This window comes from Notolabrus celidotus, chromosome 2 (genome assembly GCF_009762535.1).
Source record: "Notolabrus celidotus isolate fNotCel1 chromosome 2, fNotCel1.pri, whole genome shotgun sequence".
Classification (NCBI taxonomy): domain Eukaryota; kingdom Metazoa; phylum Chordata; class Actinopteri; order Labriformes; family Labridae; genus Notolabrus; species Notolabrus celidotus.
Window position 1 is genome coordinate 40,643,835 of NC_048273.1, and position 23,084 is coordinate 40,666,918.

At 40.5% G+C, this 23,084-nt stretch overlaps 1 protein-coding gene across 1 annotated transcript in view; it reads left to right on the plus strand.

Moving 5' to 3' along the window:
• LOC117805275 (receptor-type tyrosine-protein phosphatase F-like) overlaps positions 1 to 23,084 on the plus strand; it is a 152,986-nt gene that overhangs the window by 60,293 nt on the left and 69,609 nt on the right. The window contains exons 6-10 of the mRNA XM_034673956.1: positions 7,912 to 8,022; positions 15,113 to 15,382; positions 18,550 to 19,131; positions 21,529 to 21,665; positions 22,142 to 22,286. Of these exons, the coding sequence (XP_034529847.1) occupies positions 7,912 to 8,022; positions 15,113 to 15,382; positions 18,550 to 19,131; positions 21,529 to 21,665; positions 22,142 to 22,286 (1,245 nt within the window). The remainder of the gene's footprint in view (positions 1 to 7,911; positions 8,023 to 15,112; positions 15,383 to 18,549; positions 19,132 to 21,528; positions 21,666 to 22,141; positions 22,287 to 23,084) is intronic.

Sequence of the window (23,084 nt, forward strand, 5' to 3'; positions counted from 1 at the left end):
TGATTATGCTTGTTGCATTTTTGTGAATAATCTAAAAACTATGTTAACAGTTGTTTTCAAATTTGTTAAGAAGTCATATAGTGAATTTATTTCTTCAACTGTGTGGTTAAATGATGCTTTTCAAAGTACGTTGGCTGTATTTTTAAATACATGCAGAATCTGCAGAAATGAGTGTGACAAATTATTATGCAAGTTGGTGATAAGAGCATATGAGTTATAAAATAAAAACTAGGCACCATTTTTAACGTTCTATTGATTGAAAATAATATTTACTACAGCTGTATTCAAAGTTAAACAAAAACAAGTTTTCTTTACATTTGTATACAAAATAAAACTGTTAATGTCTCTGAAACATTTCAAATCTAAAGTGTTTCTCTCATGTCCATTATAACCTCCTTTTCTTTCAGTGAGGGTCAGAGGTCACTGTAAACTGATTTAGTTTCTGATGACTTCTCTGCTGACTCTGTGAGCTGTACCTTGTATGTCTTTCCAAAGAGGCTCTTTGAGCTGTATTTCTTGCCATTACTGTAAATTATCTTCTTTATTATTGACCACAAGTTCTCAGTCGGGTTGAGACCAGGTGAGCAGGCAGCCCAGTTCATGAGGCGATCCGCTTTAAAGCCCTGAGATGCCATCCTATCTTGGAATTAATGTGAGGCATGTGACGGTGCATTGTGCTCATGAACACGAGCGTCTGCTTTACTTTAGCTGAATGTCTTTTCCTCCATGGAGGAAACTTTTACAGCATCATAAACCCGGAAAGGACCGAGAGGTTCAGGGTGCTGTAAAAACAAACTTTGAACAGCATAATTTGAACCACACATTTGAAGAAATATATTCACTATCTGACTTCTTAACCAATTTGAAACAACTGTTAACATATTTCTTAAAATATTCACAGAAATGCAACTTGCATAATAATTTGGAACACAGTGTATAACTGCTAAAATTATTGTCTGAATAAGCAGTGCCTGTTTTTCAAACAGTCCTGATGTGGTTTGATAAGGGGTCTTTATCAAACCACATCAGGACTGCTTGAAAAACTGATGGCCACGTTCTTTCAGTGCAAAAAGGAGGCGTAATAAAGTAAGAAGCCTTCAGATGCACAAACATCAGTTCTGTGGTATGAAAACACACACGAGCAAAGCAAATTTGTGCACATCAATTGCTTGTATTTAAATCAAATCAAAAAGGGAGCAGAAGAAACAATATAGTGGAAAAGAAAATGCCTCTAATCAAGAACACATTTTTGCATATATTAAATAATGTTATTGTTTAAACTTTGAGTCAATAAACATGAAATATCACATTCCAAATCCGTTAATATTTGTCAAACAATGTGAGAATAGCAGTCTCTATTATCTGTTATTTTTCCTCTCTCTGATTTCCTGCCATTCTTGTCTTCTCTTGAACCTTTTTCCCGCCTTTATCTAATGGTTATTTCTAATCTTATTTGCATTCAAATTACCTCACCAGGTGGTACACCAATCAGAGGTAAGAATGCTGGAAACTAAAACTTTCTGCTCATCACCATTGCTGTCCACTGCCAACGCTCCTCAACCATTGTCTTTGTCTTGTCACCTCAGTGTCTCCCTTCCCTTTTCAGCTCTCTGTCCTTATCCTAGCTGTTACACTTGCTCTACCTCCAAATGCATTTTCAGAAGCGTGTATGGAAATGAGGGTCAGGTGCTGTAGATCTGCTATAGACAATTTGTTGAATAAAACCCCTGTCAATAGTTTACTCTTCCATCTAGTTTTTAGGTAGGTAACAGTGAATACACAAAATGCAAAAAAAGACAATAACATAAACTTTAAGAACCAGTTAAAAAAAGGAACTTAAAAGTAAGGAAAGAAAACATTTTAACAACCTCTTATGAGCTACTTGGAAAACATTTTGAAAGCCTTCAAAAGCTGTTAAATGAACTACAAGGTTTGCTGCACCATGATAAAGCCCTTTTTCTCCATCAGTCTTTGGAGAATCAATCAATCAATCTTTATTTGTACAGCACCAAATCACAAGAAACGTTATCTCAAGACACTTTAACAAACAGAGCAGGTCTAGACCACTCTATGTCAAATTATTAACATAGACCCAACACCAAGACAGGGTAAGATCCAGTCCGCTCTTACTGACAGGACTCGATCTTATCTCATCTTAATCCACCATGAGCATTGTACCTTGCAGTATTTAGCTAGTTACAGCGGAGAGGAAAAACTTCCTTTAGAAGGCAGAAACCTCGAGCAGAACCAGACTCATGTTAGACAGACATCCGCCTTGACCGACTTTGGGTTGAAAAGAGGGATAGAGGAGAATAAGAGAGAGAGGGAGCGGTGATAGTGATGAGACGAGTAGTAGAAGCTGTTGCCGCTGGAGTCCAGCACGTCCGTGTCAGCTGGAGTCTGGAACGTCAACAGCAGCGACTCGGAAGAACCTACGAGACAAGGGAGCTCAGGGACTCCAGGAAGGTCTATGGTTAGTAACTTTAATGGGACAGGGAGAGTTAAAGTAAGTGATGAGGAGGTTGGGGGGAAGGGGTTGAGATAGGATCCCAGTGTGCCAGTTCCCCCGACAGTCTAAAGGCTGATTTATACTTCTTCTTCTCCCCTACACAGCAGTGGTCAACGTTGACATGAGCATCATATACTTGTGCGTCGATGTGTCCGTGTCGCGCAGCAATTCTCCTCCGAGATGCTTGAGAGCAGTGTGGTCTCTCTGATAGCCGGTCGCCTGCTTCCGGCCCCGCTACGATCTCTGTTTCCTTGTCCACAGAGATTCAGAGCGTGTTCTGTTAATCTACAGCAGATACATGTTGCTCTTTATCATACAGACATGATTACATGAGGAGGAAATGAAATACACGGCCGAAGAGCGGGGATCCCGGAAGTGATGTAAATGCGGGAAATACAAGCCGCCAGGTGGACCAATCACAGGGCTTGTGGTCCGCGTCGATTCTACGGGTAGTGACATTTTGGAGGAGGTAGGACTCTGTGTAGGTACAGGAGCTACAAGGACCCCCGGCGTAGGCTACACAGTTGATTCGACGCAGAAGTATAAATCAGCCTTAAGCCTATAGCAGCATAACTAAGAGCTAGTCCAAGCTTGATCCAGCTCTGACTATAAGCTTTATCAAAAAGGAAAGTTTGAAGCCTACTCTTAAAAGTAGAGAGGGTGTCTGCCTCCCGGACCCTGACTGGTAGATGATTTCAAAGGAGAGGGGCCTGATAACTGAAGGTTCTACCTCCCATACTACTTTTAGAGACTTTAGGTAGGCCCAGCAGGCCTGCATGTTGGGAGCAGGGTGTTCTACAGGGGTAATAGGGCACTATGAGCTCTTTAAGATATGAAGGTGTCTGATCATTAAGAGCTTTGTAGGCCAGAAGAAGGATGACAGTCCATCAGTTCTTTTAAATGACTGAGTTGATTATATTTAGTTTAGTTTGTCCAGGCAAAAAAAAAAAAAAGGGCCACCTTAGCTGTGACTGTAGAATAAAGCAAGTACAATAAACATGAACTCCTGTGGACCTATCCGAATCTCATCAAAAATATACTGGGCAGAGACTATAATTTACCAGTCATTTGGGAATAGACAACAAAATATGAAATCGACAAAACAATACTCCATATAACTCCATTTGCCTTTTAACTATCATGGTTGCGGTAACAAGTATTTGTAACCACTGACTTTGCTGACAGTTTCAGTGATCAATGAATAAGTTCAGAGTAGAGTGAATCTATATAAAGTGATTCATACAGATCAATGATAGTAATGTATAATTTTACAATACAAAGACCAGAGTTTGCTGGAGAAAAAAAAAGGTTTCAGTTGTTCTCAATCCAGTTGTTTGATTAACAGCTTTAAACCATCCCAAACCAAATGGGTAGACTGCAGCAGACAGGTTTGGTGTGAGAGCATCCTAAACCAATGTTTATACATCGCCCTTCTGTCCATTCGCTGCCTCGAAAAGGTTTTTAAATGTGTGTGTGTGCGTTTGGATGTGAGGGAGAGATAGAAGATGGAGAGACAAGAGAGAAGTTCAAGTAAATCTCTCAGTTTCTCTTTAAGTGTCCCTGCTGGGTGCATCCTAATTTAACATTGCTCCCCTTCTACTTCTGGGTTTTCTGTCTGCAACACAGAACTAGGCATGTGGCTGTACACACATAATTACAGTGACTGCTTTTCTGTCTCAATCAAAAACTGAACTGTGTTTCAAACCCATCTCATGATGCATTTCAGGATTGTATTCTGAAATATGTACATTCTTTACTTTTTTTTTTTTCACTATTCCTATTTTCTACAGCAAAAATGCATGATATTTGTCACATTCATTGTCAAAAACTAAAATTGCATAATCACTTTTAGTGCATTATATTTCAAAGCTAACTTATGTACTGACAACTGAATATCAAATGTATGACTGTTATAAAATGTTTTGGGAACAAATGGAGGAATATCATATGTCAGGTAAGTCCCAGTCACAACATTTGACATGTACTGTACCCTAAATAAAAACCTCACAAGAACTTATACCAATGGCAAGGGTTACAGGTGATAGATGTCTATAGTGCTGCACTGAAGCTTTAGACCAAATGGATCAAATATTATATGGGGGATTTAGAATCAACCAGCCAGTGCCTTTAATAACACTAACATGTTATATTATGAAACACACAGACGTTGCAGGTTTCTCTCCACAATGATTCAACAGCCAACTTTTCATTTGAAGATGATCTGATTGTCTTTAAAACAACCAGGCATTTAGACTTTAGCTGCGTTGTATATGATGTAGCTGTCAATTCTGAAAAAAGCTATGCCAATGGCACTTTAGGTTTTCACTTGTAAATCCAAACACATTTACAAAGGTGAAAACTATTTTGGGAATTAATATTAAACGAACAATGTAAAAGAGGATCATGAAGAAACATGTCAACTTATGCAAAAAGAGTAAGTGTTCAGCATACTGTGCACCCTCATCATTGAAACTTCAATGGTCAGTGGAGAGCAGCTCCTTCATCTTGCTCTAAACTGTCACCTTGTTGCCTCTAAAGCAATATCCTTGACAGTGTTACCCGAGGAGTCCACAGGATGCGTGTGCGCCGCGTTACGGCTGTGCAGTGTGTTTACTCCGTCCGAGGGCTCGCGCCCTGGTCCACAGGACGCGTGTTGGGAGTGTAGCGCAACTCAGAGCAGGCAGGATCAGCTGGGTCCAGCATAGAGAGAACCACATACAAACAACAGGTCACAGAGCCTTTCTGTGGTTCAATTTCTGCTCATTTGGACAGTATTCTATTACTTTTGTGCTTTATTCATCACTGAGTATGCTGCAGAAATGTTAAGTTTCATTTTTGCAGGTTCTAAACCTGCAAAAACGAATTAACAGTGAGTTTAATAATAATAATTCAGCTCTATTTTGTTGTCCTGTTACCTTCTGGCACAGTGATCATCTTAAAGTCCTGTTAGCTTCTGACACAGTGATCATCTTAAAGTCCTGTTACCTTCTGACACAGTGATCATCTTAAAGTCCTGTTACCTTCTGACACAGTGATCATCTTAAAGTCCTGTTACCTTCTGACACAGTGATCATCTTAAAGGTGACATATCATGCAAAATTGACTTTTCAATGGTTCTTTACCTGAAATATGTTTCCCTGGCATGTCTACAAACCCCCTGAGAATGAAAGAAATCCATTCTGCCCCTGTTCTGATTTCTCCACCTTTCTGTAAATGTGTGTGAAACCAGCCGTTTCAGACTTCCGTGTTTTTGTTACGTCACAACAATATCCGGTCTGTCACGGAGTCAGAGCTCGGAGCTTGTTCAGCCCATAGACTGTATAAAATACAACTCAACCCCTCCTCTGTTTTTCATTACCTGCACAAATGTGTGCTAACAAGGAGCTTAGGAGGGAGGCATGCTAGTTTTAGGCTGTCTTAATAAACACAAAGGTCGGTTTTACTCCCCACGTCTGCAGATTTGAAGATCTAGTGGATGATTTTTATTTATCATGGATAAGTGCTAGCGCTAATTAGCATAGCCACATAGCTACATGTTCATAGCTGTAGCTGTAACTGTAGCTGTGTACCAAGACACACGTCGACATACTGACAAATAAAACAACAAGAAACACTAAATCTGTGACCAATCCTTCATAAAAGGTCCTGCTGCCTTTCTGGCAGACGTCAGTTTTACTCCCCACGTCTGCAGATTTGAAGATCTAGTGGATGATTTTTATTTATCATGGATAAGTGCTAGCGCTAGTTAGCATAGCCACATAGCTACATGTTCGTAGCTGTGTACCAAGACACACGTCTACATACTGATAAATAAAACAACAAGAAACACTAAATCTGTGACTAATCCTTCAGAAAGGTCCTGCTGCAGGCGCCTCTCCGTCAGGATCAGATTCAGAGGGTTGAAGTAACGCGATCTCTGAGCAGCCGTGTATATTCAGCCAACATGTAAACATTAGATCAACATGCTGGAGAGCCGAGGCACATCCACTTCCTGAGGGGGCGTGGTCAGAGGGAAAACAGAGTGTTCTGAGGAGGACTGAAGAAAAGGACTTTTCAGGCATGCCAAAATCTGATTTCAAAGTGTTTTTTTGAGCATAAACTTTAAAGACATGTTTTGGGGACCTCTTAGACCAATATATATTGATGAAAAAAGCGTGATATGTCACCTTTAAAGTCCTGTTGTAGTCGACCTGGATCACAGATATGTGGCTGTTTGTAGCTTACATCCATAAACGATGAGTATTTCTGATCTAAACGATCTTTAAATGGTGGGGAGTCTGTATATGGTGTTTTATTTTGAGATTGGTGGATGTTGCATGCGATCCCCGTGCCTGACTTCCTGTCCAGGTCGTTCTTTTCTGTGCATATTGATGCATGCTGGGCCCAGGCTCCGTTGAAAATAGACTTGAAGCGTATCTCTGGCAGAGCGGCGCGGGGGCACGCTCCCGAGACGGAGCTGAGACGCGCCTTGGCGCACCCTGTGGACCCTAGACAATGACTAGAATGGGAATGTATTGGCTGCGCAGTGCAGCCGTAACGTAACGCCACACATCCTGTGGACCCGAGCCTTTAGAGCGACACTTAAGCAATATATGGGCTCCTTGGTAATTTAATGAAAAGTCATTAGGTCATTATCACAAGTAGGGTTGCAAAGGGGTGGAAAATATCCAGTAAATTTCCGATAAATTTCTATGGAAGTTAAGCTGGGTAATTTTGGAAATATTCCAAATTGGAAACTTTTCATGGAAATTATGGAAATTTATGGGAATTAATGGGAATTTAATGGAAAGGTATCATATCCAAGCATAAATATTTGTTTTGTTATAAGCAGACATCCATCCAAAATAATACAATTAAAACAGATTTATTTGTAAGTAGAACTTTATCAAGTGTTAAATATTTTATTGAACAATCAATTCTTTCATTGAAGAACAAAAACATGAATGTTGAGTTAACTAGGTACTCATCCACCCGACCCAACCCATTCAAAAATGAACAAAAATGCAATCCCAACAAAGGCCCATTCAAAATGTTAAATGAAAAGAGCCCCTCTCCCTCCAACCCTCTCCCTCCAACAAAGTCCCATTCAGTCGTACCGAACTATAAGTAAGGTCCCTATTAAAAGCCAACATTCAATTTAGTAAATTCCTGGTTTATTCCCGTTAATTCCCATGGAAAGTCTCCAACAAAATTCCCCGAATTTTGCAACCCTAATCACAAGTATATGATGCAGTTTTGTCCTACCAAAAAAAACAAATCTTAAATATTTTTCAACTACAATTAGTTTATGAATGGATATGGACTGTGAAGCTTTGTGTCAGCATCAGATGATTCTCTTTGTGTATGTTGGTTACACTCGTGTGATACAGACTTGAACTGTGATATCTGGCTTCCCTCTCCAGGTGCTCTCCAAATTGAGAACAGTGAGGAGTCAGACCAGGGCAAGTATGAGTGTGTGGCAGTCAACAGTGCTGGTACTCGCTACTCGGCCCCAGCCAACCTTTATGTTCGAGGTAAGCTTTTTCTTGACTTAGGTGGCCAATGCCCATTGAGAGTTACAGTAGATTGATGCCCTAACATAAAAGTTCTCTCATCAACTGCTCTGCATCAATACTTTTCCTTTGGAAGGAAAGGAAAAAAAGGCAAGCTGATTCCTTGAATTCAACTGCCATACAAACCTGATGTCTGCCTGGTCTCTTCTCTGTTGTTAAGTTTTGAGCTACTCAGGTGTCATTTTATGGGATCACATAAGTTTGGTAACTGGGCCAGTTGGCACGAAATATGGGAACTGAAATACAGTGACAGCTCTGTGTCCCCAACCTCGTCTCCTCAGTGCACTCTGAGTTTAAGGCTCTGACAGCCTGAAACACAGCAACACAGTTACACTGGGAGCAATGCTGTTTGAATCTTTTATCTGTGCATGCTTTTCTGTGTCTGTTTGTGTGGGTAACTTCAAAGGTGTTCTTTTTTACAGCACAGTTAAAAAAGTTGATGGTTTATATCAGGGGTTGGCAACCTTTAACACTCAAAGAGCCATTTGGACCCGGTTTCCACAAAAAAGAAAACACTGGGAGCCGCAAATCCTTTTTGACATCCAAATGAAGATAACAGTGCATATATTGTTATTCTACCTTCATGCTTTGTATAAAAAGTATAGTGTGTTGCTTTGGAAATCAATGAAGTGCTACAGAGAAAATGACATTTTATTTCTGAATGCAAAGCAAACATTTTGAACCTTTTAAACTCTGGGGGGGGGGGGGGGACACGCTGTGAAGGTTTATGTCATAACCATCTGCAAAACAAAAATGCTGTTTGCCGTCATCCTTCGTGTACCAGATATACATATATTTGCAAAATATACACTACCGTTCAAAAGTTTGGGGTCGCTGTCCACATACCCTGTGGACAGCGCTTGATTGGAGCCAATTTCATCCTACAACAGGACAATGACCCAAAGCATACCTCCAAATTATGCAAGAACTATTTAGGGAAGAAGCAGGCAGCTGGTATCCTGTCTGTAATGGAGTGGCCAGCGCAGTCACCAGATCTCAACCCCATTGAGCTGTTGTGGGAGCAGCTTGACCGTATGGTATGCAAGAAGTGCCCATCAAGCCAATCCAACTTGTGGGAGGTGCTTCAGGAAGCGTGGGGTGAAATTTCTTCAGATTCCCTCAACAAATGAACAGCTAGAATGCCAAAGGTCTGCAATGCTGTAATTGCTGCAAAGGGAGCATTCTTTGATAAAAGCAATGTTTGAAGGACAAAATTATTATTTCAAATAAAAATCATTATTTCTAACCATGTCAATGTCTTGACTATATTTTCTATTCATTTTGTAACTCATTTGATAAATAAAAGTGTGAGTTTTCATGGAAAACACAAAATTGTCTGGGTGACCCTAAACTTTTGAACAGTAGTGTAAGTGCTGATGTGTGAGACCCGCCATTGGGAATTTATAAGATTGTGATGCATATTTTGAGCGACAAAAAATGTAACAAATTAAGCTGCTTTTTATTTTAAAATTACAAATTCACAATAATCTTCAAATTTGGAATTACAATTAAAAAAAAACTAACGAACAAAAATAGAATACACTTAAATTGATTACTCATCATTTATTTTCCAAAGCCACCGGGAGCCACAGCATAAGGATGACAGAGCTGCATGCGGCTCCAGAGCCTGGGGTTGCTGACCCCTGCTCTATGTGATAATTCTGCTTATCTTTGTAAATGTCTTTAACGCTTGTCCTTTTTTGCTTTCAGTGTGCGAGATGATTATGTGGCATATTATGTGTGTGTGTGTAGTGTAATGTTTTAATGCACTGCATAGGCCATTGTCTTTATGGCTTTTTTCATACTCATGACTGGATAGGCAGATATTTTCCTGTTTTACTCTGTTTGTTTCTTCCTTTCTTCCTTTCTTCTCCCTCCTCCTTATTTTGCCCCTCTTTTTCATTTTAATTTTTCTACTTTATCTTCAATCCCTCCATCATCATTTCACTGCACCATCCAAAAATACAATGTTTATCTCACCACTCAGATCAGCGTGAAGGTTGGTTTTTTCACTCTCTAGCTCACTACAGCCCAGGCCTGGCAGACTGGAGCCGTGCTGCGCCTGCATTTATCTTGGCGCCTTAGGCCCGTCTCGGCCTTTCTTTCAAGACCCCAAATTCCCACCCTTCCCCTCTGTCCCCTGCTACATGCCAGTACATGCTGCCTTGCTCAACATCTTATACAGGTGTATCTCAATAATTTAGGAAAGGGTTGTTTTATTTCAAAAAGGGTAAACTTACATAATGTTCTTATATTCCTGACATGCAAAATTAAATATCCTAAGCCTTTTTTTTTGTTTTAGTTTTGATGATTATGGCTTATAGTTCGGGAAAATCAGAAATCTAGGGGTTTGGTCTGAAGACCAAAACAAAAGGTAATTTAAAATACAAAATGTCAATTTCTGAAGAGTGTGTTCATTTATACATCCAATTTTCGGTTTATAGCGGCCCTCACATTATTCGTATCTTTGGGTCGGATGTTCCTCATTGTCCTCTTGACAAAACCCCACAGTCTCTCTGTGGGGTTATGGTCAGGTGAGTTGGCTGGCCAGTCGAGCAGAGCAATATCATGGTCATCAAATCATTTGGTAGAAGATTTGGCACCGTGGGCGGGTGTCCTCCTGCAAAAGGAGGTCAGTATCTCTATACGATTTGGAACATGGACAAGTTAGATGGAAGCACAAAATGCCCCAAACTCTGGAAGCAACTGCATTGTCTTTGGACTTGATAAAACACAGTGAACAACACCAGTAGATAACATAACATAAGACTACAGGAACCTCACACTGGACTTCAAACACCTTGGATGCAGTCATCCCTGTTGTTTGGCACCTTTCCTCTTCCTGTCATCTTACCATTACTAAGCTTTGATACTGCACTCTGTGAACAGCCAACCTTTTCAACAATGACCTTCTGTGGCTCACCCTCCTTGTGCAGAGTGCCAATGCTCTTCTTCTGGACGGATGTGAAGTCAGCAGTCTTCCCCATGATTATGGTTGCATGTTCTGTACTAGACAAGACATGCATAGTATTTATGCAGCTTGAATAGTAATTTACTAGGGGTGGAACGGTTCTTTTTAACAACGATTCAATTCGTATCATAATTCGTGGTTGCCGATACCATTAAAGGACGATATTGGTTCATTTAGAACGATACGATCTGAAACCATTCAGACTTGAAATCGATTCAGTAACTTTTTAGCCAAAAATTGTCGTTGCCGTGATGTTTTTGGCCCAAGCCGAGTTTTGTCCTAGTCTCTGACTAAACATGTTGGTCTGAGGCTTCTGCAGAGCTGATGTTACCTTGATGAACACTGCAGGAGGTGCCTGGACGGTTGGCGTTGTGTGAAATCCCATGGCATCTTAGTAGGTGGTTGGATAGATTTGTGGTGTTGCCATGGTAACTTTACTTGACCTTTACATATCCTACAAACAGCGAGCGACTTATTTAGAATATCTCCATCTTTGCTAAAGCCGAAGTGTTTCCACACGCTGGACCGCAATGGTGACTTGATCATTTCTGGCTCGCCGGCTTCTCCTCTGCCGTCCACCATGCTATGTTTTGTTGTCTGCTGGCGCGTGGCGATGACGTCACAGACAGGCAGCCTGAATTGAGTAACGTTTAACGTCTTTATCATTAAAAGTGTAAAAAAAACACATCCATATAAAGTCTAGCGTGCTTAAATCCAATGTGTTATTTTCTCGTATCGATACAATCGATTAATTACCTTTTAAAACGATGTTAGATCCATATATGTCGTCCTGAAGGCCAACTTGCCGAGAACGGATCATAGGAAAATAAATCAATACATCGATGCAGTAGATGAATCGTTACACCCCAACAATTTACCCAAACTTTAAATTAAATATTCTAATATTTTGAGGCATGTATTCTTAAATTTGTTGAACTGTAGGCCATGATTTTCCAAATTAAAATAGCAAAAGGCTTGGGGCATTTTAGTTTACATATAATTAGTGTAGAATATAATACAATTCCACTTTCTTAAATACCTGACTGAAAATATTGAACATTTTCTCAATATTCTAATTTATTGAGATGCACTTGTATCACCCAATGCAGCCTGCTCCTCCTAACTTTGTGTAATGCGCATGTCTAAACCAACATTGTGCTCTCCACAACCCCACACTCCCTCACCAGCAAAGGGTTATATGAATGTGTGAAGTGAAATGTCTCCTTCTAGGAGAAGAACTTTTAGATTCTCAAATTGCTTATTATCTGTGTATTTTCTGTCAGTGCAACAGGCATTCATTTGCAAATTTTGAATATACTCAAGATACTTGAGTCCTTGTGCCCTGCCTTCTTTTACACACTACAGGAAAATCTAGCATGATAATCTTTACAGCATTAAAAGTTTGGGCCTCCGCTGACTTTTGCAGGAAGGGGGAAATTGGGTCCAAGATCCACCCTAGTGTGTACCCTACTTAATGAATACATGAACTAATATAATTAATGAATACTAGGTATTAAATAAGCAGTTGCTTGTGTGGTAATAGGGCGGCTGTGGCTCAGTGGGTAGTCAGTCATCTATCAATCTGAAGGTTGGCAGTTCGATCCCAGTTCCTGCAGTCACATGCCGAAGTGTCCTTGAGCAAGACACTGAACCCCAAATTGCTCCCTCTGTTGTTCAGCAGTGTGTGAACGTGAACGAATGAGATTAGCTAATGGATCATTACTATATAGCAGCCTCTGGGTGAATGTGACGAGATGTGTAAAAGTGCTTTGAGTGCTCAGAAAGTTTAGATTTGGATTCCTAGTGGAAATACTAAATAAATTCCATTAGAAATTTTAACTACATTTTTCACCGTTATGGCTGGCACACATTACAGGATTCTTCAAACCTTCACACATTGAGAGACCACACACAGACAGATTGCACAAGATCTCTCTCTTCTGATCTTATAGTGTGTGGTGTGCACACCACACACTAACCCATTCTTCAGCAGAGTGTCAGGTTCTTCACGCTCAATATTCCAAATCTCACATAATAAAACGTGACTTAGGTGTAAACAAACATGGCGGACGAACAGGAATAAGCAATGATGATCGTTTTCGGCCTCTTACTTTTCGAAAAAACATGCAAAAAAGAAACACGATTATGGAAAAAGGTCCAAGAGACTTTTGTTTTCACCGGCGCCATGTTTCTGTTTGTTTTTACTTCCTCTTCTGTCAGTCAGCTGAGTCGGCTCGAGTCTTGATTGGCCTTTGCTCTGGTACACATGACATTGACAGTGCTCTGCTCCCCACATCTGCAGGATTTATAGTTGCAAGTATTAAACATGTTCATTATTTACGATCTCTCCTTCTGAGGCCTTCCGAGTGGCTCCAACAGGACAAAATCCCTCTTAACACACCCCACACCACAGGAAAATCACACACCATGTCGTTTGCAAACATCCGACAATCGGGCCTTTGCTGGCTTTGATCTTAAGGAGGAGATCAGGACAAAAATTAGCCCGACTACCCTGTAGTGTGTACCCACCTTTACAAGAAAGACACAAGTTGACATGTGAAGAGGGCATTATGTTTTTAAAATGTATAATCCTGCACACCTTTCTTGGTGGGGGTGCATAATCTTTACTCAAAATGAATAGCAATGTGATCTGGGCTCAGAGTCTGTGCTCATGGCACACAGTTGTAACTGTCAGCAGCATAAGGCCTTTGCATGCAAATAATTTCATCGTCTTCATGAATTGAAAGGCATGGTTCATCCCAACAGTCATCTGCTATCTCACCATCAATAAACTGAGGAGCAGGCTTCATGCTCTAGTACTGACTCATAAGACAACTATACCTATCAATATACATGCATAAATTGTTTAAAGCATTTGCACAGCTTTGTACTGTAGTGAGGAGAGAAATACTTGAAGAGAAAATTGCAGTAGAAATGATTGGAAGACTAATCAAAACTATCTTTTTATTTCATTTGACAATAAAGTAAAACAGAATAGACAAAATTAAATACTCTGTCATGTATTTCTCAGTACACGGGCACCATTATAATGTTTGCAAATGCTTTGACACAATGGAATGTTAAAGATGTTCTAGGACTCTTAGTCCTCTAAGACTAGGGTGTTTACAGTTCTAACAGTTCTGTGCTATATCTTGATGTTTACATGTGGGGGCTTTTGATTGGTGTTTTTGACAACATGTACCTGCTGAAAGTTACATGGATCAGAAAAACATGACCACAGATTTAGATCCATTTCAGCCTAAATATTTAGTTGCTTAAAAAGTGATTTCTATGTACCAAGCTCTTTACCGCTTCAGATTTACCTCTGTCAAATAAGAATTAAGAAAAAAAAAAACATCATATCCATAATAATTCTCAAAATTCAAGGTATTGATTAAAAATATAAATGAGGGGGCGCTGGTGGCCTAGGGGTCTAAACGCCCCACATACAGAGGCCACAGTCCTCGACGCAGGGGTCGCCGGTTCGATTCCCGGCTGGTTGATCATTTCCTGCATGTCTTCCCTAGCTCCTTGCTCCCTATATTTCCTGTCTCTCTTCAGCTTTACTATCTAATAAAGGCAAAAAGGCCAAAAACATAACTTTAAATTTATATATATATATATATATATATTATATTATATTATATTATATTATATTATATATATATATAAATAAATAAATAAATAAATAAATAAATAAATAAATAAATGAGGGGCGCTGGTGGCCTAGTGGTCTAAGCGCCTCACATACAGAGGCTAAAGTCCTTGTTGCAGGGGTCGCCGGTTCGATTCCCGACATGTCTCTACTCCCCACATTTCCTGTCTCTCTTCAGCTGTCCTATCAAATAAAGGCAAAAGGGCCAAAAATACAACTTAAAAAAAAATATATGTACATAAATGAAAGAAGGTCATTTGATATTACTAGAATGATGGTAAATAAGCTGTTGTAATTATTGGGTACCTGTTTTTAAGAACCAGGTAGTTTTTAAGAACCTAACCATAGACTGTAACCACTACAACACACACAAACACAAACACACACTGTGGGTCCTCTCACAGTCCCTCTTTTTGCTCCTGCAGTTCGACGTGTGCCTCCCCGTTTCTCCATCCCCCCTACCAATCATGAGGTGATGCCAGGCGGCAGTGTCAACCTGACCTGTGTTGCAGTTGGTGCCCCGATGCCCTACGTCAAGTGGGTTATTGGCGAGTTGGAACTGACCAGGGAGGAGGAGATGCCTATTGGCCGCAATGTCCTGGAGCTCACCAGCATACGGCAATCTGCCAACTACACCTGTGTGGCCATATCCTCCCTCGGCATGATTGAGACCACAGCCCAGATCAACGTCAAAGGTCAGAAATTCTTTATTTCTTTATAATGATATTTTTATTTCTTACAGTCAAAGTAAATCCTATGTGCTTATTTTTTTTATTACTATTATTTTTAATTTATGAAAGTGTACACACCCTTTAACTAATAATTGTTTGAAGCACCTTTTGATTTTATTTGAACCCCCTTGTTTTTGTAGGAGTCTATTAGCATGGCACATCTTGACGTGGTGATATTTGCCCATTCTTCTTTACAAAAAAGCTCCAAATCCATCAGATAGTGAGGGCATCTCCTGTGCACAGCCTTCTTCAGACCACCCCACAGATATTCAGGTCTGGACTCTGGCTGGGCCATTCCAAAACTTGAATCTTCTTCTGGTGAAGCCATGCTTTTGTTGATTTGGATGTATGCTTTGGTTTGTTGTCGTGTTGAAAGGTGAAGTTCATCTTCATCTTCATCTTTCTAATGGAGGTCTGGAGATTTTGTGTTAAACTGACTGGTGTTTGTAACTGTTCATACTTCCCTCCACCTAGACTAAGGCCCGGGTTCCAGCTGAAGAAAAACAGGCCCAAAGCATGATGCTGCCCCCACCATGCTTCTCTGGGGGTCTGGTGTTCTTTATGTGATGTGCAGTGCTGTTTTTATGACAAACATACCTTTTAGAATTATGGCCAAAAAGTTCAACCTCGGTTTGATCAGACCATAAAACATTTGATGCTTTTGAGAGACTTCATGTATGTTTCTGAAACATGTTGCCGGGCTTGGATGTTTTTCTTCATAAGAAAAGGATTCCGTCTTGCCACCCTGCCCATAGCAGAAACATATGAAGAATAGGAGAGATGTTGTCACATGTAGTACACAGCCAATACTGCTCATAAATCCTTGCAGCTCCTTTAATGTTGCTGTAGGCCTCTTGGACGCCTCCCTGAACAGTTTTCTTCTGGTCTTTTCATCAGTTTTGGAGGGATGTCCAGTTCTTGATAATGTCACTGTTCCATATTTTCTCCACTTGATGATGACGGTCTTCACTGTGGTCCATGGTATATCTAATGCCTTGGAACATGTTTGTACCCTTCTCCTGACTGATACCTTTCAACAGTGAGATCCCTCTGCTGCTTTGGAAGCTCTCTGTGGACCATGGCTTTTGCTGTAAGATACAACTTACATCACAAAACCTGGCATTTTAACAGGGGGGTGTAGACTTTTGATATCCACTGTACATATATGTTCAAGTCCAGAATTTAAAAGGAAAAAATTAAATAAAAGCATAATCCAGAATCAGTCCTCACATTTTAGTTGAGGTAAAGCATCCATAAATGCTCACCAAATCAGCCTGAACATTAAAGGTCTTCTCCTCACATTATAAAGAATCTTCTCTGGAGTACAGTATGATGTCAGTTCATTTCCACTTAGTCAAAATATTTTTTTTTTAACCTGCAGTGCTGGCTAGCAACACAGAGTTCTTAACACTGTTTGTCAACTTTAGTGACTTGAAGTGTCCAAGGATCCACAATCTAGGGTCCTGTGGAATGTGTTTTTCTATGATTGCTGAAATAGTTTGAATGACATAATTTTTTTGCTGGTATTACAGAGGACGAATTAGGGAAGCTCTTTTCTTGTGCCCATGGATTTTTATTATATTAGCTAAGTGCCACTCTGGTGGCTTCTCATACAATAAATACAGTTGTAATAAAACACATTGGTTGAATTGCATATCCTATGAACATGGGGGATAGTCCTACAAGCGGGCTCTTGACCCTTTGCCACATGACATTTCCCTCTCTCTCTTCCTAGTTCCTTTCTTAGTCCACTTTCCTGTCCTCTAAATGAAGGCCCCCAAAGCTCCAAAATGTTTAAAAGTTCAGTTAAATGGTTGTAAATAATTGTTCAGTTGATAGGTAGGATATTCTATGCTTATATGACTGATTAGAAGAGGGCATAAATAAGCTCCTGAATGATAACTGACAGTGACTGAGACTTGTCAGACTTATTGGTAGAAGATAGGGATGTAATGTTACACTCAACCCACGATTCGATTCCAATCCTTGGTTCACGATATGATTCACTCACGATTCTCTAACGAGTTTCAAGAAAACTGGACTGAACTCAAAATTTAAATAACTATTATTTTATTTCAATTCTCAGATATGGACAATTGGGATATATATTTGTTCTCTTATATTTCTTTCTAAACAAAGTCATCCTTTTTCATTTTAAGGTGTGTTGTAACTCAAATAAAACCACTGCACACTTTTTTTCAGCACCTTGCAAAAAAACTAAAATCAACGTACAAAAATACCTTGTTGGAAAATTTCAGAACAATTATAGAGAAATGGAAAATGAATGATTCCCAAATGAAAGTATGAAATATTAAAACAAATAAGGTAAATCTCTTTAAATTAGGGATGAAAATTTCAAGTATTTTCCATGATCGATCTTTGGAAATGTTAACGATCAATTATTGATTAATCATTTAAAAAACGTGAACGTCTCCCATGTCAAAAATAATGACAAATGTCTTTTTTCCCCCTAAATCAAATGTTCCTTCACGACACAGTGTATATTACTGGCGGTATTAAACAGCTACGGGTCGAATTGAGGTGTTCAAAATGTTTGGCTTATAATAATCTGTGTGGAACGCATGGTCATAGAGTGAAGACTCAGACTACAACATGTGGATTTACTGCAACAGGACAACTGAACAGGATCAGATTTCAGACTCAGTGTCCAGTTTTCTCCTTCTTATTGAGAAAAAGAATCATATGAATGTGGTCAGGTGTCAGCCGGGAGCACAACCGGGTCAGAATCAGTCCGGCGGCGGAGAAAAAAAGCGCTCGTGGAGACCTGTCACTCAGCTGCAGCCCCCAGCTGAGCGTCACCACTGTGAGCAACACCTTCAGTCAGCTGATTCTGAAACATGCTTTAAAGTTAAAACACTTCCACTCAGTGAGTGACGAGAGAGCAGACAAGAGACTTCATGATGTTGAACAAGTGGAGTATAATGCAGATAGAACCTTCTACTGTTTAAAAATAATATTCAGATACAAATGTTGTTGAATAGATTCTAACCCACCCTTTTTTGTATCCATTTTTTACCGATTTGCGATATATCCTTACATCCCCAGCAGAAGTATAAAGATTATCGAGACTTGTTTGATTAACTTTCCTCTCTGTCTCTTCCTTTTAACAGCTCTGCCCAAACAGCCCACCTCCCTCATAGTGACAGAAACCACAGCGACCAGTGTCACCCTGACATGGGACTCAGGCAACCCGGAACCAGTGTCCTACTTTGTGATCCAGTACCGTGCCAAAATTTCGGACAATGGCTTTCAGGAAATAGATGGAGTGGCTACAACCCGATACAGCATTGGAGGCCTCAGCCCATTTTCAGAATATGAGTTTCGTGTCATGGCCGTCAACAATGTCGGCCGGGGGCCTCTCAGCAGCATTGTTAACACCCGTACAAGTGAGCAAGCACCGTCATCACCTCCTCTTCATGTCCAGGCACGCATGCTAAGCTCCAGCACCATGCTGGTCCAGTGGGAACCTCCAGAGGAGCCTAATGGCCAAATACATGGATACCGGGTCTACTATAGCTCAGAGCATGGTGCTCCACTGAGTGCCTGGCAGGAACACAACACAGATAACAGCCAGCTGACAACCATCTCAGGCCTCACTACAAATATCACCTATAGCTTGAGGATGCTGGGCTTCACCTCTGTGGGAGACGGGCCTCTCTCTGATGTCCTGCAAATCAAGGCCCAGCAGGGAGGTGAGATCCAGATAAAGACAATTCAAAACAAATTGTTGAAGAAAACTCAGACACAGTAATGTAGCATTGAATTTTAAGTTGTTTTCCACAGGGTCAGAATATTCATTCATTCATTCAGTCAGTCAGTCAGTCAGTCAGTCAGTCAGTCAGTCAGTCAGTCAGTCAGTCAGTCAGTCAGTCAGTGAGACATTAATAATAATAATAATAATAATACCTAAGTTTTATATAGCGCTTTTCAATAACTCAAAGACGCTTTACAAGAGAGACAATAAATAAATACAATAAAGACATATAAGACAAGCAGACGACAAGGGAAGAGGTGGAATAATGAATGTGTGGGGAATGCCTGTTTGAAAAGGTAAGTTTTTAACTGTTTCTTAAATGAATGAAGTGAGTCAGAAGCACGGATGTGTGGGGGGAGAGAGTTCCAGGGGGCGGGGGCGGCTATGGCAAAGGCCCGTTCCCCTAAGGTACGGTGCTTGGATTTAGTGATGGGAGTGAGGAGGTTGGAGTCAGAGTATCGGAGGCGGCGGGAGGGGTGGTAGTACCGGAGAAGGTCAGTGAGGTATGGGGGGGCCAGGTTATTGAGGGATTTGTACGTGATGAGCAGGATCTTGAAATGGATGCGCTGTTTTACGGGGAGCCAGTGGAGCTGTTGAAGGACAGGGGTGATGTGGTCTCTGGAGCGGGAGTAATAGAAAAATAAATCCAACTTTTAAATGTTTGTCCAATCAGTTTTGTTGCTAACTATTAGGGCTGAACTATTAATTGCATTTGCGACTAAACCGCGATATAATAAAACGAGATATTCTAACCGCAAAGGCTGCGGTTTGACTGGTCACGTGATCTGGTCAACGTGACTTGTGAGCGGAGCAGAGGGCAGCAAGTCAGTTGTGTGGATTTACTTTGGCTTTGAAAAAAGATGCTGCGCAATGTCAGGTATTTTGCAGAACCTGCCTTGCTACGTTTCTACCTCCCGAGGTAACACTACGAACCCTTACCAACACTTAAAAAACACCACAAAGTAGGGATGTTAATTTCAAGTATTTTCAGTGATTGATCTTTTGAAATGTTAATGATCAGTTATCAATTAATCATTTAAAAACATGAACGTTTTTGTCTTTCATATTAATTCAATGCTTCATTTGCCTTTATCTTAACATAAGCCTAGCCTATAAGAAAGAACAATTCAATCTGATATTGTTTATTATAATACAGATTGATTTATTGCTTGTGTTTGTTGAAAAATATATGAAGAGAGGACCTTGAAAAAATAATCGCATATTAAATGGCAATATTGAGGAAAATAATCGCAATTAGATTATTTTCCCAAATCCTTCAGCCCTACTAACTATTGCTGATTTAAGCAATCACTTACAGGGAAGCATCTTTACGTGTTGACTATGAGAGTACTCCTGCCACTGCTCTGACTCAAACTGATGTTCCAAAAAGCTTATCATTGCACTGAAATAGATGAACATAGTCTCTGGGATGTCTACCATCTGTTTCTGAACTATGGTTGGCAGTTGTCATGTTGAAATGCTGACTCAACCTAACTTTGGTTGATCTAGCATTTCACACATACGTGGAGTTGAGGTGGGTTCTCTAGCCTCTTCATTAACAGCTGCAGGGCGCCTGCCTGTCAGCCAACCATGCCCTTGTTTTGGCAAAACTTGTATGTTGAATGGGTGTGTATGTGATTTCTGGTGTTTCTGCAGCCAGCCTCAAGTGGACACTTGATGAACTGCAGTTTTTAACACTTCTGCAATGGCTTAATATTTTAAGACCGGAGGTTTCTGGGTTGATTTTAGCTCTCTGATATACTTGGATCTCAAGTGTTATACAGTATGTTGAAATGTGTTGCTCGGCAACAAACAACAAACACTGTGGATTTCTGGATTTCATTTTGGTGTTTAGGTAATGTTTAGCCAGCTCACCCATGAAAAAGATAGAAAAAAGGTGAGATGCACCTACATTTAAAATGTTACGTAAGGGATAACGTATGGTTAGCAGGCGGTTATGAGAAATAATGACAGATCTGAGCTGACACTATCAATTTGGGTTTAGAGACACCTTCCATATTTGCATCAAAATATCTCAACAAACTCCAGGCATCATTGAAATAAGTTATTTTAAAGATATAATTGTGATTCTTTATTGACAGTTATTTACCTGAACATGATTTTAATGCAATAATGTGCATTATACTTGTAAAGTCTGGTTGCCATTCAGAAAACTGATGAGTGTTAAATACAGTGTCTGCCAAAACATAGCTTTTTCAAGTCGTTTCATCATCTGGTTCTTAAACTCTGTGTTTCCCCTTTTGAATACCCATTTCACTGTATATGTGTTTGTTCCTGTCTTTAAGTCTCCTTATCTCTTTGCCTGTGCCTCCAGTTCCTGCTCAGCCATCTCATTTTGAAGCCGAGGCTGAGCTAGACTCACGTATCATGCTCTCATGGCTTTGGCCAGTCCAGGACCCTATTGAGAGATTTGAGATGATTTACTGGGAGGCCAACATTCCCACAGACAAGGCAAGTACCATATAATCATACTACTCTCTAAGTTTATTGAATGGAAGATTTCCTGTATCTGTCCTTCTGACAGCAGAGTGGAATCAGTCTGCTAGAGAAGGTGCTCCACGGTCTGTCCAGAGGGTGGTCTGGATTCTCCCTGACATATAACAGTTTGTTCATTCTCCTCCGCCACCACAAGATGAGTCCAGCTTGCAGCCCATTATTACAAAGCCAACCTTCTTAATCAGTTTGGGTATTTGTAAGTCTCTACCCTCTCCTTGGTCTTGCTGGTGTTGAGCTGAAGGTGGTTTAGCTCACACCAGTAGACAAAGTCCATGATGACCTCCCTGTACTCCAGTTCGTCCCCCTCAGACACACATCCCCCACGATGGCTGTGTCATGGGAGAACTTCTGGAGGTGACAGCTCCCAGAGTTGTAGCTAAAGTCCAAGGTGTACAATCTTGTGATCTTCTGGTTTCTGTTTTTTTCCACAGCATCATGTCAGTTTTGACCCAGCAGGCTCTTACGCAGTTGATGGTCTAAAGCCAGATACACTGTATGTGTTTTCGCTGGCTGCAAGATCTGACATGGGTTTGGGACTCTTCACTCAGCCTATCCATGCCAGGACTGCCCTGACCAGTAAGTATTACAGCGCTCTGTAGACAATTTGTTTCAGTGAATAAGGTTTGTTGTAAAGAATACTTTTTAAAATGTTACACTTTATTTCTTTTATTATGATTGTTGTAATGGATAGCAATGACATCCTACATCATCATGACGGCTTCAGACTGCTAGCTACTGTATTCCGTTCTGCAATTACAGCTTGCAATGCTAACAGGCTGTAACTGTGATGTCGCACATTACAGTTACAGCCTGTTGGTCACCTTGTATGACATCATATTTGTTGTATGGCCTTCGTCTTTTTCTTACTGCCTTCTTCTGCACTGGCGTGTATTTACTTTTTTACAATCACTTTTTTTTCCTCCATATGTCATTGGCCTGATTTGTATAATCTCCGCTGGACTTCAGGCCACAGTGGAAATGCATCAAAACAAACCATTTAGTTCCTTGAAGAGAAGCTCCCGGAACTAAGAGATAAGATAAGATAGTCCTTTATTCGTCCCACAATGGGGAAATTCACGGAGTTACAGCAGCAAACAAAAAGAAGAATTTCAACAAGAATATATATAGGAAAGAGATGTTCATCAAAGACGACAGATTGGCCATAATTCTCCTGTCAGCCACCTCCTCCACGGGGTCCAGGACTGAGCTGGCCTTCTTCCCCATTGTGTTCAGTCTTGCTCTCCTGTATCCTGTCCGCCCACAGCAGGTGTAATCCTTCTAATGTGGCGTTCATGTCTGGTGTTAGCTCTGTTAACATGATGCTACTCTGCCAGTATTCCCTCTGATGCTGGGTTAGCTCGTCCACCTTATCGT